This window comes from Mytilus californianus, unplaced genomic scaffold, assembly GCF_021869535.1.
Source record: "Mytilus californianus isolate M0D057914Y unplaced genomic scaffold, xbMytCali1.0.p SCAF_5, whole genome shotgun sequence".
NCBI lineage: Eukaryota > Metazoa > Mollusca > Bivalvia > Mytilida > Mytilidae > Mytilus > Mytilus californianus.
In genome coordinates, this window is record NW_026262701.1 from 76,753,745 (window position 1) to 76,770,486 (window position 16,742).

The window sequence follows — 16,742 nt, forward strand, 5'->3', positions numbered from 1 at the left end:
GGATGACTTTGAAACATCTATTTAAGTTATAGCTTGCATAGAGAGCCTCGGTGGCCGACTGGTCTAAGTAGTCGAACTAATGTATCACTAGCTTGTCAACACTGAGGTTGTGAGTTCGAATCCAGCACGGGGCAGGTGCACTCGACTCCAATCTTAATTGACTAGGATTGTCAGTTTAACTACCGAAGGTTGGTGGTTCTCTCCGGCTTCCTCCACCAATAAAAACAGACCGCCACGAAATAGCACAATAGTGTTGAAAGTGGCGTTAAAACACCAATCAATCAATATATCTTGTATATTTAAACAGTCACATTTCAATGAATACGAACATATAACATATTCATGGATAATGAATCCATTACACGTTCACAAGTCTGTAGCTAGTACTGCTTGAATATATTACACACATGTATCACTTACTTTTCCGGATGACTTGATGCCTTTTACCATACATAGAAAGACAACAACCCATGCTGCCAACAGTGCTAACACCAATTTCCAGTTAAGTACACTTTTAGAATTAATTGACGGTGCTACATTTAATGTTTCTCTGTACCAAAAATATGTCGTTGGACCGCTAATCTAGAAGACAAGTACAATTTTTAAAAATAAATGTGTATGCATTTTAAAAAATCTCGTTGGGAAATTATGCTTTGTTATACAAGGTGCATGTTCTGCGCATATGGACTATCCAGATTTCCTCTTTGTTTTTGTTTTTCTATTTAACTCAAGGTACACTAATAAAGCTACGATTCTCCGTCGATATTTAGAGAGGTCTTTAAATTACAGAGGTATAAACATTCTTAACTGTAGAGAAAAGTTTAGAATTAAAGAGTTTTGTTTTAGTTGTTGACATGCATAGTACAAAATACTTTGTAAATCCTTATGTAAAAAGGTTTATCTCTTTTTAATTAGCAGATTTTCCCAGATTAAAACCATTTTTATTATAGGTATAAGAAGATGTGGTATGAGTGCCAATGAGACAACTCTCCGTTTATGATAGAAAGATATTTACAGGAAGATACAAACAGCATAATATTTATGCTTAATACTGGTAAGTCTCTTGAGTTTGAGGAATTGCTTGAATCAAAATTATAGCCAAAAATGCAAACCTTACCATGAAATTCAATTACTAAAAATGTATTTTTGTCCCCGTATATCTGGATGGATTTTGTGTAACTTGTGTGAACAAACAAACTATTTTTAACATGCAAAGAAGTCATTAAAGCATAATTATCGCAAACATAAATACATTACAGTCTCAAAAGACTACAAAATGTATGCTAATGAGATCGAATGTGATGTGAAAAATATTGTCGTAGAGGATTATAGAGTAAACTAATTACAGTATATTTCAGCAGGAGTGGAAATCAGTTGAACAAATCAAGTTAATACCTATCCACCAGAGATCAAAAGTCTATAAAAATGGATCAACAGTCTACTTATCACAACACGAATAAGATTGAACAACATGCATCGCATAAACAATTAAAAATTTGGTTGCTGGCAATGCTCCTGAAGGGTCAGCATTAATCACCCCATTGGATTGACCTGTCGTGTTGTTACTGACAACTAAAATTTAAAAAAAACCAATGTAATTTATTATACTCCATGTCAAAATGCGGGATTCTGATTGGTTAATACGAGGGAGACAATTTACTCTATACCATGGCAAATACTCTATTACCCTTCACGGAGACGCTTGATCATTCGTGCGCTTTACTAAATAGGGATGATTGTTATGTACAGTTACTTTGAATTTGAAATTTAACAGACAGCAATAACAGAACATTCAGTATAATAAATTAAATAACACATAGCTAAAAGGATGATAGAGCAGATTGTTCCCCCTCGAAAAGACATTGTCAACCTTTGCTTCGCAGCGGTTAACAATGTTTTCTCGGGGTAATAATCTGCTCTATCACCCTCTCAACTATGTGTTATTTATATAAAGCCGCATTTGGTGACTTTTTAGTAATGCCTGAGAGAAAAATTTTTCCTTCGAATAACGTTTAAAAATTACCTATATCGTAATTGTAATTAAAAAAGAAGAGACTTACACAAGCATTATTAACAGCCTAATAAGGTAAACACAATACGTGTTTTGCAATAAAATGTAATCATTCCGCGAACGTGTAGGGACCACTTAAAAACAACATGCCTCTTTAGATAACGCACATTTGTGTTTATGAAATTTTAGTAGAGTTAGCTGTTCGATCGAGTTCTCAAGAGTTATAAGTAATCTATACACAAATAAAAACCAAAAAACGGGGTTAGCAATGAGGTTTTAACAGTGAAAACAACTAAGATTTACGAGAAACACCTAGCGTGTTATTGATGAGACTTGACGTTCTTAGCCCCAAGAGTGCATGCATTTAACCAATCTATTTTTATGAAGATCTTGTTTCTCATGCAATTTTTATTTCCTCTGTGGAGTTGTGTAGATTATTATTTTGTTTGTCTATTTTTCTTCTTTCTTATATGTCTGGTGCTTTCTGTGACCTGGCATAATATTTTCGATTTCTCGATAAATTCTTATATTTCTGAATATATCATTTCTATTCTTTAGATTACTCACCTGGCATTCTTTATCTACAATAGTAACGTTACCCTCGATATGTGTCGGACATGTGGACCATGGAAGAGGACTTTGAAAACTTTGAACGAGATATAAAACACACCATGCCATAATTGTGTTATAATACAATGCGAGGTTAAATGATACTGCTGCTGAGGCGATACCAACTCCTTGAAGATATGGCGAAACTTGATTCCAGGCGCCAACGGCACCTTTGCGCAATCGTTGTCCAATCGCTAGCTCTAAATAAAAAAGAGGTATTCCTTCAATCGCCAGCATAACAGCATATGGAATTAGAAAAGCCCCTGAAATAATAAAAGAAAGTGGTTTATCCTTATGATTAAAGGGTCATGAAGTAAGTCAATATATCAAAGAGAACTGTAAACTTATAAAAATTGAACCCTGTTTATGAAACGATAAAAAAATGACGAGCATAATAACACATTTGTTTTACTATTTAGATAAATATCATTGTTCATGTGCCTTAATGTACCAAACTCCTAAAAAAAGACAGTGACAGAAACTCCCCCTTTTGGTTCTTGGTAGGAATATCATAATACAATACTGATACAACAGGAAATTACTTCTAGACAAATATAGTATTATTGAAACTTCAAACTGAAAATATATATCAGAATTTGGAAGACAACGTTTTTCAACAAAACATTCGCATTTCTTTGGACACGTGTGTGCACATCTTTGCAGATTCCTTTTTTCATAAGTATGAAAAATAGTTAATCTAAAGACAGTCAAGGTTTGTACAGCTAAATTTAATTAAAGGTCAAATTGTAGAGGTTATTTCTCTGTCTCGTAATTGTTTATTTTAAGCTTGTTCTACCTTTTACGTCTAAAACCCTTGAGGCTTTTGATTACTTCCTATGTATATATCAAATTCGTAGACACATCATTCAGATATTTTTGGATGGTAGACAAATACAATTTCAATAAAATGTATAATAACTGTCAATTGAATGCTACTAAGCCAAACTGTATGCAACATTTATCAAGATAATATATCACAACACAATGTGCTCGTGTATGGCTCTGATCAATCATTAAAAAAGTACTTGATATTAAGCAAACACTGCTAATGACACCGATAATCAATAACAGTATTTTTTTTATCTGCAAATTCTTTTAAATAAATTACGAATTCGATATTAATGGCTGCAATAACAGTCTTGATGAATCCAGAATAAAATAAAAATGCTTGTGAGTATAGAGCTTACTTTTGAAATCAGTGGTAAATAGTTCATGCATGTTCAGGACGAAATCAAATTAATTTCGAGATTTACAGACATTTACTTTTCAGGTGTTTCACGTTCTATACAAATAATCTCAAGCAATTGTCTGTTGCTATATACAGGCTGTCTTGGTTTTACGAAGAAAAGAAAAAAAAAAGCCAGATTTACCAAATCTGATAAAATATCTGTTTCCTTGACTTCTTTCGAATTTCGAATCGTGTACATGTTGTGTGGGATATTTCTTTTTGTGAGAAATTAAATTTTAACATAAGAGATTATTACAGATATCATTTTTTGGAAAACTCTAAATTTTCTGCTGACATCAAAATCGGAAGAAGTAAAGACGACAGATTCAAGGCCAAGTAAAAAAGACGACGTATTAAAGGCAAAGTAAAAAAGACGAAGTACAAATAATAGTCACCAAAACACTATACATACAAAAAAAAATCCAAAGATTTAGGAACAATGATCCAACTGAAATGGGAATTCCTGTTTCACTAGGGGTAAACACTGTCAACTGGTTGTTGCTTACAAAGGATCGTGACATAGTGTTACTCTCAAGAGCACCATTGGATACTTTCCTTGTTCCTCAATTCGCATGTTTTATACTTCATTCTTTATTATTCAATATAGATTAATATGATTCGAGTTTTAGTATTCATCTATATATATATACATATATAAGTGATCTATTGTTTTATATTTTCCTACATTTGTTACTTAAGACTTACGTAATTCCCTAATTATGAATTATAACGACACCATCGATAGTTTTTCATAGTGAGACTAAGTCAGGCCTTTTTAAATAATTAATGATTATTCTTTATTCTGACGTTAATACGTTTTGGTATCTAACAGCAACTTAAAAAATATAAAATATCCTGATATGTAACACATATTATGGGGTACATGTATTAGTGGGAAAAAACACGACACTATAATGCTACTTTTATGTTGCCAGATTGAAATGTTATTCTTCACAATACTTAACAAGACTTCGTACAATGTCTTCGTTCATATATTTAAACCAACTTCCTCCGCAATGTTCATAGTAACCTAAAGTTCAAGAACAGCTTAGACATTTTTGTAATCCATATTTCCAGCATAGTATAATTGATGCGAATGGAGACAATCATAAACCTTCGATATTTATATTTATATAAAACACTTGTCATCTTTTTAGTAAAGATATGATCTTTTAGATGATTGGCTCTTCTTGGACACCTCTATGTAATCTTCCTTATACAGTATATATCATTGAAATAAAAGACAACTCAACAAGAATTTGGAGATCTAGATGAATAAGTACCCATTGAAATGTCATCTGTGTGTTGCATTATAATACATCAAACAATACATAACGTGTAAATTATACATGAGTCAACTTCCACATTGCAGGATTCACGTAGTTAAGACCTGTTTTGTGATTATAAGCATAAGTTTCATAATATTTGGTTGAGGCAAACTAAAGTTAGAGAACGGAAACGACAGATTTAGCAATTTTTCCATTTATAAAGGAGCATAACTCAAGAACGGTAAAAGTGACGCCACCCAATTTCGAACTTGATCTGTTTTTTGTGGTAACAAGCATTGTGTATAAGTTTTATAACATTGAGACAAACTAACGTTAGAGAACGGAAACGAAGAAATTCAGCAATTTATATGTTTATAAAGGGGTATAACTCATGAAGGTAAAAGTGACGCAACCCAATTTCGAACTTGATCTGTGTTTTGTAGTAATAAGCATTGTGTATAATTGTCATAATATTTGGTTGTGGCAAACTAAGTTACGTTAGAGAATGGAAACGACAGATTTAGCAATTTTTCTATTTATAAAGGAGCATAATACATGAACGGTTAAAGTGACGACACCAAATTTCGAACTTGATCTGTGTTTTGTGGTAATAAATATTGTGCATAAGTTTCATAACATTTGGTTGAGGCAAATTAATTTTGGGGACGTTCGGGGCGGACAGACGGACGGAAAAGGGGTAACATTTAATGCCCCTTCGCCTTAGCGACGGGGGCATAAAAACAGTGAATCACAAATTGATTGACAATTGATGAACTATTCTTCAGATGATCGGATATTGTACAAAATTATATTACTACACAGTACTCTTGTGATAACACGTTGTTGTTTCTATAGTTAACTTATATCCTCCTTTTTAAATCATAATCTTTTCAGTCTTGTTCGCTGTATGTTGTATTTTGTTTTCATCTAAAATACTCTAAATTGATATGTTTCTAGTGAAAGTGATTCAGGTAAAGATTATATCCATATATAGTTTCTTGTCTAACTGACAATGCACTAGAAACTTGGCAACAATCCTTAATAAGCATTAATCAAAATGCCACTGGAAACCCAGACAATGTTTTAAATCAAATATGTCCACTAAGGCAGTTATATTCCTTTTTAATATAGATTTATTTGAAAATGAAATCGCCATAGATAGAAAACTTCAAGGCCTTCGTTAGCTTAATAATATTTGTTACATAGTGTGCTAGTGACAAAATACGAGATATATGAAATTTACTGACCCCATGCATATCGTATTAGGTCATTAGCACACTGTGTAACGAATTTATCTTACCGACTATCTTAACATGTGGCATTTGGACTAGTGGCCAATCAAATTGCTCAAGTCTTCAATATAAAGAACCTACTTCCATTTGTCTATATAAAAACAAATGCCAACATTAACAACTTGTTAGCTTTTAATGTGTTTTCTGCATTTATTTCAATCGTTCATCATCAATTTATTCATCTGTTGTCCCGGCGAAACGTTTCAGATTTTTCTTCAACGCCGTGTTGTTGTTTTTTTTAAAAAGGGACGTAACACCACTACTAACCGTGTATTGAAATAAACCACGAGTTATACTCATTGTCGAATGCCCTATAGTTGTGTATATTCTCGTCTTATGCATGGTCACAGATGGATACATTGTAGTTGTCTTATCGACAATCATACCAAATATCCTTATTTTTATTCATCAGATGTAAAATTAAACATTTAATTAAGGGAATACCACAATGATTATTAAATAAATTTAAACTAAATGTGTACGTGAAAGAAAATTCCTTTAATTCTAAAAGTGAAGTATTAGAACAATTTTAAATCAATTCTAATCAATTTTAATCATATAACATAGCTTATTATGTGAATTGTACCAGATCCAAATAGATTTTTTTTATTGAATGAGTGTTGTTTGGACATATGTAATCGTTATCGTTTTAAAGCTTTCATCAACGCAGTTAATCATGACAAACGTTCGTCCTATGATGAATCTGCAAATCAGTTTGCTAATAATTTGATACTCTGGTTTTGAACAACGAATCTAAGATAACTTTATTACACTCGATAACGTTTGGTGATATTAATTTAAGCAATCAGATTCCTTTTTTTAAATATGACTGAACGAAGCGTTAGGGGAACGCATCAATGATATGACAACACACCTACACACACATACACACACTCCGATAAAAACAACATCTTTACACGTAGGGTCAAACATATCATACACCGACCCAAATCCTATTTTGTAAAATTTCAATCGTAAAAAGAGAAGCAAATGGGAATAATTGGTTGAATCGTTAAAAAAAGTTTTTGTAAATGTCAACTAATGCACTTAACAAAAACACACGCAGTTTCAGAGATGAGTAATATAGAATGGAATTATCATCCCACTACAACTGCAATCAGATAAAGTGGTATGAAAAGATGAGCAAGAATAATGTATCTCAAAACTAGTCACCTACCATAAACAAAACGTTAGCTATTACAAAGGAAAAAAATGAACATTTTACTAAACGTCCTCAACGCAATAAGAGATAAATGATTTAGTATGTTATAAAACTTTTCATTAGATCAAATATCAATTACCGGTAATGTATTAAGCAAGAAAAATTAGCAAATAAATAAATATTTCCGTTATTTTAGTATAACACTGATACATCTTACCACTTATCTTACAACAGAGAAGTCAAATTTGAAATTAAATCTTAAAATTCTCTTATACAGATCAGGATGAAATAGAACCAATAATTCCCTGTATAGATATTACGCTATGAAGGTAGCAATGGGCAATCATTGAAGATAAGTACTAAATTATTCGCAGTTCGCAGTTCAATACTGATTGCGCGTAAAATCCGACGAGGTTGTGAATATTTGCTTTATATATATACAGCTTCGTTGAAAACGACAAAGGAAAAACCTTTCAGAAATTGCATGTCTAAATTTGACTCTTAACTTTCTTAACCCTGATAGTACTTCTACATAAGAATAACATTGCTTCTCACAAAGTTTTTTTTCTTTTACAACAATTTACAGACCCAAACTGCTTGCTACAGTCCATTATCGTCCCGGAAACTTTGCTACCAATTTTATAAACATTGCTTTTGTCATTTCATTGTTATTCACTGTTGACAAACCGCTTGTTTCAATATGCAAAGGTGTCAATATTATAGGAAAAAATAGAGAAAAAAATTTGGAAATTATGAAACAAAACAGTTATGTTGGCATTTACAATATGAATTAAAATTAATCTGAACTTTTGTTATTAATCCATTCTTAACCAAATAAAACTGATATCTGGTAGCTATAACATTGTATAAAATAAAAGACAAATAATGCAAATTAAATAAACACTAGATACTCTGGATCAGATATGTTACTAATTGAATTTGTTTCTGTTATGGCGTCATCCTACTGATCACTTCATATAAAAAATCATTTAACAGACTTTAGAGGATATAAAAAACTTTGATGATTGGCTTTTCTGGGACACCACCCTGTAATCTTCTTTATACGAATCCCTCGGGGTGACTGGGGAATAGAAATATGGTAACTTTGGTAATCTTCCGACCGACAGTAAAACTCTCGCCTAAGTGTTGGTCTGGATTTATAAGTACGCAGCCACGTCCGCTCAAAATAGGGACGTAAAATCCGCTGCATCGGGCAGAGAGAGTGGCCTGGGCATTCTCTCTGCACGTTGAAAACCCTTACAACATCTCTTAGGGGTCCGTAGGTGGCCTATTGCAAGGCAAAATTTGTGTCCCTATCAAATATACCCTTATTTTCCAGTGGCAGTCAAAATTTGTCCGACCGTCATCCCGGACGTCCTGTATTAGAGGACTTACCTATTGTATTCAATGTTAATTTGTTCCCGTCCTCCTGAAGTATTGGCCATTGGAAGTTCAGCAACCAACAAGCAATCAGTTCTTATGCAATGTGTATTTTTTTGAAGAACAAATCAACAAGAATTTGGATGAATAATTTCCCCTTGCTACGTGATCTATGTTTTGGTTTATAATAAATCAAACAATAAATAACGTTTAGAATAAAAAAATTATCAGAACATGCAACATGGGTTGACAATTGCTGAACTATCCTTCAGATGATTGGAAAACTAGTATTGTACAATTTCACATTGACTAGCTATAACATAATCTTGTTTCTAGAGTTAAATTATAGCCTTTCTTTTATATCATTATGTCTCCCCTTCTTGTACGCTGAATGTTGTGTCTTGTGTTCATCTAAAATACTCTAAATTGATATATTTCTAGTGAATATGATAAAGATTATATTCATCAATAGTTTCTCGCTTAACTGACTTTGCACCAGAAGATTTGAAACAACCCGTAAGAAGCATTCATCAAAATGTCACTTGAAACCCAGACAATATCTTATTTCAAATATATCCACTAAGGGAGTTATATTCCTTTTCTATATTGATTTATTTGTTTATGAACATTGAAAGAAAACTTCAGGAACTTTTATAGCTTACTATAAGGTATGAGTTTTACGCATTGTTGAATGTCCTATAAGTGTGTACATCCTCGTCCTTTGGTCTCTGGTGGATACATAGTAGTTGTCTTATCGACAATCATACCAAATATCCTTATTTTTATTCATCAGATGTAAGATTAAGGTTTAATTAAGGGAATATCACAATGATTATTTAATAAATTTAAAATAAATGTCAAGAAAATTAATGTCCTTATATCTGACATAAGTGATTAAAAGCAAATTTAAATCAAATTTGATCATATATCTTGTAACTTAAGATATGTATGGTAACTTAAGATATGAATTGAAGCAGTTCCATACTATATGCTTTTTCATTTTAAGGGTGTTGTTTGAACACATCTAATCATTATCATTTTAAATTACATTCTGACTAATGTGCCTGTCCAAATTCAGGAGCCTAATATAATTGAGTGGTTGTCGTTTGTGGTTGTTTATCATATTTTTGTCCGTTTATCATTTTGTACATAAATCAGGCTGTTAGTTTTCTCCTTTAAATTGTTTACTATTTGTCATTTCGGACCCTTTTAAAGCTTGCTGCATGTATGCGGTATGGGTTTTGCTCATTGTCGTAGGACGTACGATGACATATAGTTGTTAATTCCTACGTCATTTGTTCTCTGATTGAGAGTTGTCTCATTGGCAATCATACCACATCTTCTTTTTTACATCAACGCAATAAGTATAAGATAAACTTTCCATTATATCAAAGATCAATCAATGTAGTAAAGCAGAGATAATAGCAAATAAATAATATTTCCGTTATCCGTTATTTTAGTATTGCACTGATATATTTCTGGTATCTTACAAAAACTACAATAACTGTAATTTCATTCGTTTAAACGGGCAGTGCATTAGAATGAAATTAATTTCTCCTGGGTGTTTTCATCATATGTAGATAGCATAGAGGGTGCTAGGTTTTCCCGCTTCAAAATTATTTTCGCGGTTTTTTATTCCCTATATAATCATTCAGCACGACACCGTCAATATGAATCATATTAAATTTTACTTCTGGTTAAAGGTTATATTCAGCTTTATATGTGGAGAATGTTTTTGTTCGATACAAATGTTTGAATTATATATTATATATGTAGATATATGTTTGAATAATATTATATCAAATACAAATGTATAGCATCGGCGTTGTCGTGCGACCATCCATTTTACAAAGTCTTTGTTATTTATTAGCCTTTTATTGCGTTTATATTCATATATTTGATAAAGCCGTGTCCAATATAGACTTGGATATTTGGCAAAAGTATCACGTTTATGTCTACATTGATGGGTAGTTTAAACCAGGAGAATATGAAATAAAGTCTTCATTTCATCTAATACAGATCAGGACAGAAATAACTAGATATCATTGAGATGGGAGCCATCTCTGTGGGCCCCCTGTGAATAATGTGTGGTACAAAATTTGTATCTTTATCATTGGACATGGCGTTGTCAACTGAAACCAAAGTTTTTGACCTTGACCTTTGACCTAGGAAGTTGTACATAAATTATGACACACCCTCTGGTGTTGGTTTATATACATATCAAGTATAAACTTTGAAATCATAACGGTTCCAAAGATATAGAGCGGACACGATCTTTACCATAGGACACGGGGTTGTCAACTAAAACCAAAGTTGTTTACCTTGACCTTTGACCTAGGAAGTTGTACAAACATTATAACGCACCCTCTGGTGTTGGTTCATATACATGTCAAGTATAAACTTTGAAATCATAACGGTTCTCTAGATATAGAGCGGACACAATTTGTTACGGACTGACGGACGGACGGACGGACGGACGGACATACTGATCTCTAAAGGGGCGTCCGCCATTCGGCGGGGCCCAAATAAGTCCCTGTAGAGAGACTACGCTAAGAAGGTAGCAATAAGCAATCATTGAAGATAAGTACTAAATTATTCCAAGTTCAATACTGATTGTTTGTGTAAGCCTTTGAATTCTTCATGACTATTACGTGTAAAATCAGACGAGGCTCGGTTTAAGATACAACTTCTTACAAAACGACACGGGCAGAACCTTTCGGAAATTGCATGTCTAAATTTGACCCATATATTTCGTAACCTTAAAAGTACCCATACATTTACATGAAACTAATACATATCAACAGAGTAACATTTCCCTTAACAAAGTGTTTTCTTTCTTTTACGGCAACTTACAGAACCAAACGACAGGCTACCGTCCATTAACCAAATTCTGCCAAGGGATTTATAAGGAATGACATTCCGGTTGTAACAAAAGTAAATGTATGAAGAAGTCCATCATAAATGGTGAATACCTGATCTTATATACGACAGTTTTTGTAAACACTGCTATTGTCTTTCCATTGTTTTCACTATCGATAGATTGTTGTCATGTAAAATGACAAACCGCTTTTTTTTCAGTTTCCAACGGTGTCAATATCAAGAGAAAAACATAGGAATTAATAAAACAAAACTGTTAACGAAATTGAATCCACAATATGAAACAAAATTAACCTGAAAGTTTGTGATTAATCTATTCTTAATCAAATAAAACTGATATCTGGTAGCTTTAGCATTGTATAACATAAAAGACAAATTATACAAATCAAATAAACAATTGATTCTCTTGATCTGATATGTTACTAATTGAATTGGTTCCTCTTACAGATCACTTCATATGAAAATCCTTTAACAGACTTCATAGCATATAATAAATTTTGGCGTGCTTTCTAGACAGAATATGAATGAAGGAACATTGTTCGTCTAATAGAATAAGAAGAAAGTTTATTGGTACAACAAGAGGTGCTCATTGGTATAAAAGGGTCACTTGTCATTCATGATTTTGTAGAAGTTTTTTGATAACAAGTTATCAATTTGTGTATCTACCTCTTTGTTTAGAAACAAAATAATCTCCAAAAATGAGGTTGACTTTTTTCGGTATCATTTATTCTGACTCAAATATAGTAATTTGATCAATCATGATAAATCACATATCAAGTTACTCACAAAAAATGAGGATGTTGAAAAATCAAATTCAGTGTCAGTTTCTGCATTATGCCATTCCATTTCCTGGTGGGCTCTGGCGGAATTATACAATTGCATGTAGGCAAGATGTTTGGTTGACAGGCTTGCTAAATTATGATTATGATTATGATTGACATTTAAAGACAATTGATAGGCGGAGTTTCATTGTGTTTACAAGAATTAATTAGAGAGATGTGACGTGATCTTGAAAAGTCAACACCACAAATAATGCATTCCCATTTCTTTTATTTATCTGTTGTTTTTAACAAACTTTTGGAAAATAAAAAAATCATACTGTATAAAATAAATGTTTTTAAATATTGTTATTACGATTTAAATGAAAAAGGTCATTGATATACATGTATAACCAAATACAGTTTTATGTTTAGTTTCTTATTTCTGGAGATATAAGATGAATTAAAATGTTACTCAGTTAAAACTCTGCCGATCGTTTGTCTTCACAAGTTGAACGTAACTGCGATAACATCCCAACAAAGTTGACAAGCAAGTGAAGCAATCGTTTGATCTAATTGCAATTGTAAAATAGCTCGAAATACCCTGAAACTGGACCGACTTATCAAATTCCAAAAAATCTTCATCATATATTACCATATGATATGATTTCCATTGAGACAACCCTCCAACAGTTTCTATATAGACTATCAATCTAAGATATCCAACCTATAAAGGTCGGCACCACAAACTAACAGTCGTTGTATTTAAAGATGGTCAAAGCACGCAATATTGCAAGTTCTAATTTGATCCCAATCTATTGTTATGAACGCATTGTAATGTACGCATGAAAGGTGTACATATATCTACATAGGTTTAAAACGAGAAATTGATATGAAACAAATACAAATATATAGACAAAAAAGGTTTTTTACCAACGAAAGAACCGTTTTGATGACAATCGGTATGAAATATGTTATCTTAGTTAAATATTATAATAATGTATGTAAAGTTGTTACATATCCTTTAAGCGCTTTCCTTTCAAAATAAGTTTTAAAAGATTCGAAAAATAGCAGACCATTGCTGCCATCTTGGATTCTTTTGAGAAGAATAAATACAAATTAGGAAAAGACCTCATACAGAACTTTTTTGGTATATAATGCTCTATTTTCATTTTGATTTGCAAGATGAATTCAATTTAACCAACCAGAAACCTATCTTATTAGTTACAATGTTTATCTATTCTAAGGTGTTTATTTCATTAACTTTGAGAAAATACCGAAAAAAGGAAAATGACATTATTACGCTTCAGATTGATATATTCTAGATAGAAGTTAAATCGTCCATTTTCTATTTATAGAAATTATAGCCGCTCAGACGATACATATAGTACATGCATTTGTTTGTCAATTATTAACAATTGTTTTATGGATAAAACAGGTTACGCATCATATCCTAGGAGACAGAAAGCCAAATAGACCTATTAATTGTTGTGTACATAAATTGTAAATGTTAAAACTAATAATAGGAATACCAGAAAAAAGTGGGTAAAACATACAAGATAGGGAAATCTCAAGTGGAATAGATAGTGTTGTTTTTTGTTTTTTTTTGATTTTTATTATAAAACTCTACTATTTGATCAATGTGTTTTGATTAAATATAAGGCTTGGTAATACTTTTATGGGTTTACTGCACATTTCTGTATTGTTAGATGCAACAAGACATTTAAACAACTTTATAGAGAAATTGTCATCTAAAAATTAATATATACACATTTTCTGTGACGTACAAATGTTACAGTATGAATAAAGGTCAGAGGGACGAAATTTTCGTTTTCAAACATAATCATTTATTTTGAGAAAAAAATATGTGAAAATTTGAAACATACTTTAACTTAGGGTACGGTTACATATAAGTTATTCTTTGCAATGAGAAATTAGAATTATTGTGTAAATGTATATGATTATAATCTTAAAACTTAAAGTGCATTTAACTTCAACTTCTACCATTCATGTATCGCCACTTATTGATTGCACCCTTATCCACTGGTAAATTATATCACGACGAAGTGTCCAATTCCAAAGACACGCGTTCTCGATATTCTAGCAAAATCATTATTTATATTTAGTCTTCATATAATATGTGTGACCTAGTACAATAGACGACTTTTGAATTCGTGCACTTTTCCGTCAATTTCCAATGTCACAATGCTTATGTTATTATATATATATATGTCACAGTCAGAACTGATTTTTCGTTGGCGTTGTATACGCTAATAGGACATATATAGAAATAAATGAATATTGTAATTTATATAATAGATGAATATAAAACGAAAATTTGGGGTTAATATCAATGAACAGTAAAGCAACAACAACGAAACAAATAACCAAAAGAAATGCATATACTGTGGTCATTTTTGATAAAAAAAAAACATATTTACATTAATATGCTGATGACGTCAGAGTGACATAATAGATGATAATTCTGCATAAAAATGACCAACTTATTTTTCTCTAGTAATTCATAAAGAAAATAATCTTAATACAAATGATAGAAATTGTTTTACTAGTTCGGCAATTTAAGTGTGTAAATAATGGTAACATTGTTGAAATAGCTCTCTCCTTCCGTGTGGGGTTATCCTCGTCTCATGGGTTTTCGTGCTATTAGGAATCCATTGTGAAGTCACAATTGCCATTGAAAAAGCAAGCATACAATGTAGTACGAATTCATATTACGTACGAAAACATATGATCTGACCATTAATTTCAACATAGAGGGATTAGCCAAAAGTTATAACAATTAGTGACGTCTTCTCCCTGATTTTTCTGTCAGTGTGTACGTTTTGCTCAAAGTTTTCGTAATACAGCGAATTTTCAAAATACGATGATAGCGCATTTTTGGGGAATTTAAAAAGCTTTATTACCAATGTTTTTTCAACTGATCGGGTGGAGCTTACGTTTTAATTTGCATAAGGACAGTATCTATTTGAAGATGTGTGTGATAAGGATGATTCCCGTTATAATTAGTATTACTGAATTCTAATCACCTATTAGTGTCACGAAACGGATATGCATATGTACAAAAGAACTGAGAATATGGTATGGGACGAATAGAATAGTTTAAAATTTATACATTTTGCAACTTATCCCCGTGCCCCCTCCCCTACAACAACAAAAAAAATGCTTTTGGATAAAAGAAAAAAAAGAATATTGAAACGTTGTAAAATAACGACATAAGCATATTTTGCAACTGCCGTCGTCATAGTTTACTTTGAGGTCCACAATTTCCAAAATGTGACAATTTTTACATGTTTTGAACTCGGTTTTAAAAGAAAATCAAAGACTGTGTCTCACTATTCACTTTTCGAATACACATACAGTGTTTACATATTTTAATCGGATCAATGATCATAACTCGACACTTAACTAGTTGGTAAGTTTATCCAAAAGAAACACGTGTCTTATCTATAGATGGGCTGATCTACGATAAGCGAACCAGTTAAACTCCGCCCAGTCAAGTGAAATAAACCAAGTAATTCATATCATGCGTTTAAATCCATTGAAAAAGCCTTTATTTTGAAAAGAAATACTGAAACACATTTTTTACACATTTCCGTAAGGTTAAAAGCTTGACTGTGTGTCGTGACATAAAATACCTTGTTTTAGTCTTATTATGCTGTTAATGTTATTATTCCATTTTAACCCACACGAAAGCATCGAGTAAATGAAGTCAAACTACGACCAATTTGCCTGTTGTTACCATAAGAGGTCAATATGATCATTTTAAGACCGGATTTGTCTACCTCGCGCCAAATTGTCGTGCAAAAGGGTGTCTATTTTACTATGTCTATTTCCAAAACAATTGTTTTGCCTACACACAGTTTGCTGCAGGAAAAAGGGCTATTTATCTGGATGTACAGAAAACATGCTGTAATATCGTTTACACTTATTTTAAAATGTGTTTATTTATAGTAAAGTATAATGAGTATCACAGTAAACCATTCGTCCGTCAATATCATTATAGAGATTTGATAGTTATACAGAAAAGTTCAGATTGATTGATTGGTTTTTAACGCCACTTTTAACACAATTGTGCTATTTCATGGCGGTTAGTTATTGGTAGTGGAAGCCAGAGTGCCCAGAGAGAACTACCGACC

The 16,742-nt window shown here is 32.1% G+C and overlaps 1 protein-coding gene across 1 annotated transcript in view; it reads right to left on the reverse strand.

Annotated features, from left to right (window-relative positions):
- Positions 1-16,742, reverse strand: part of LOC127703073 (sodium-dependent neutral amino acid transporter B(0)AT3-like) — a 53,069-nt gene that overhangs the window by 14,975 nt on the left and 21,352 nt on the right. Inside the window, exons 2-3 of the mRNA XM_052207459.1 lie at positions 2,579-2,883; positions 421-582 (exon numbers count right to left, since the gene is read on the reverse strand). Coding sequence (XP_052063419.1) covers positions 421-582; positions 2,579-2,883 — 467 coding nt within the window. The remainder of the gene's footprint in view (positions 1-420; positions 583-2,578; positions 2,884-16,742) is intronic.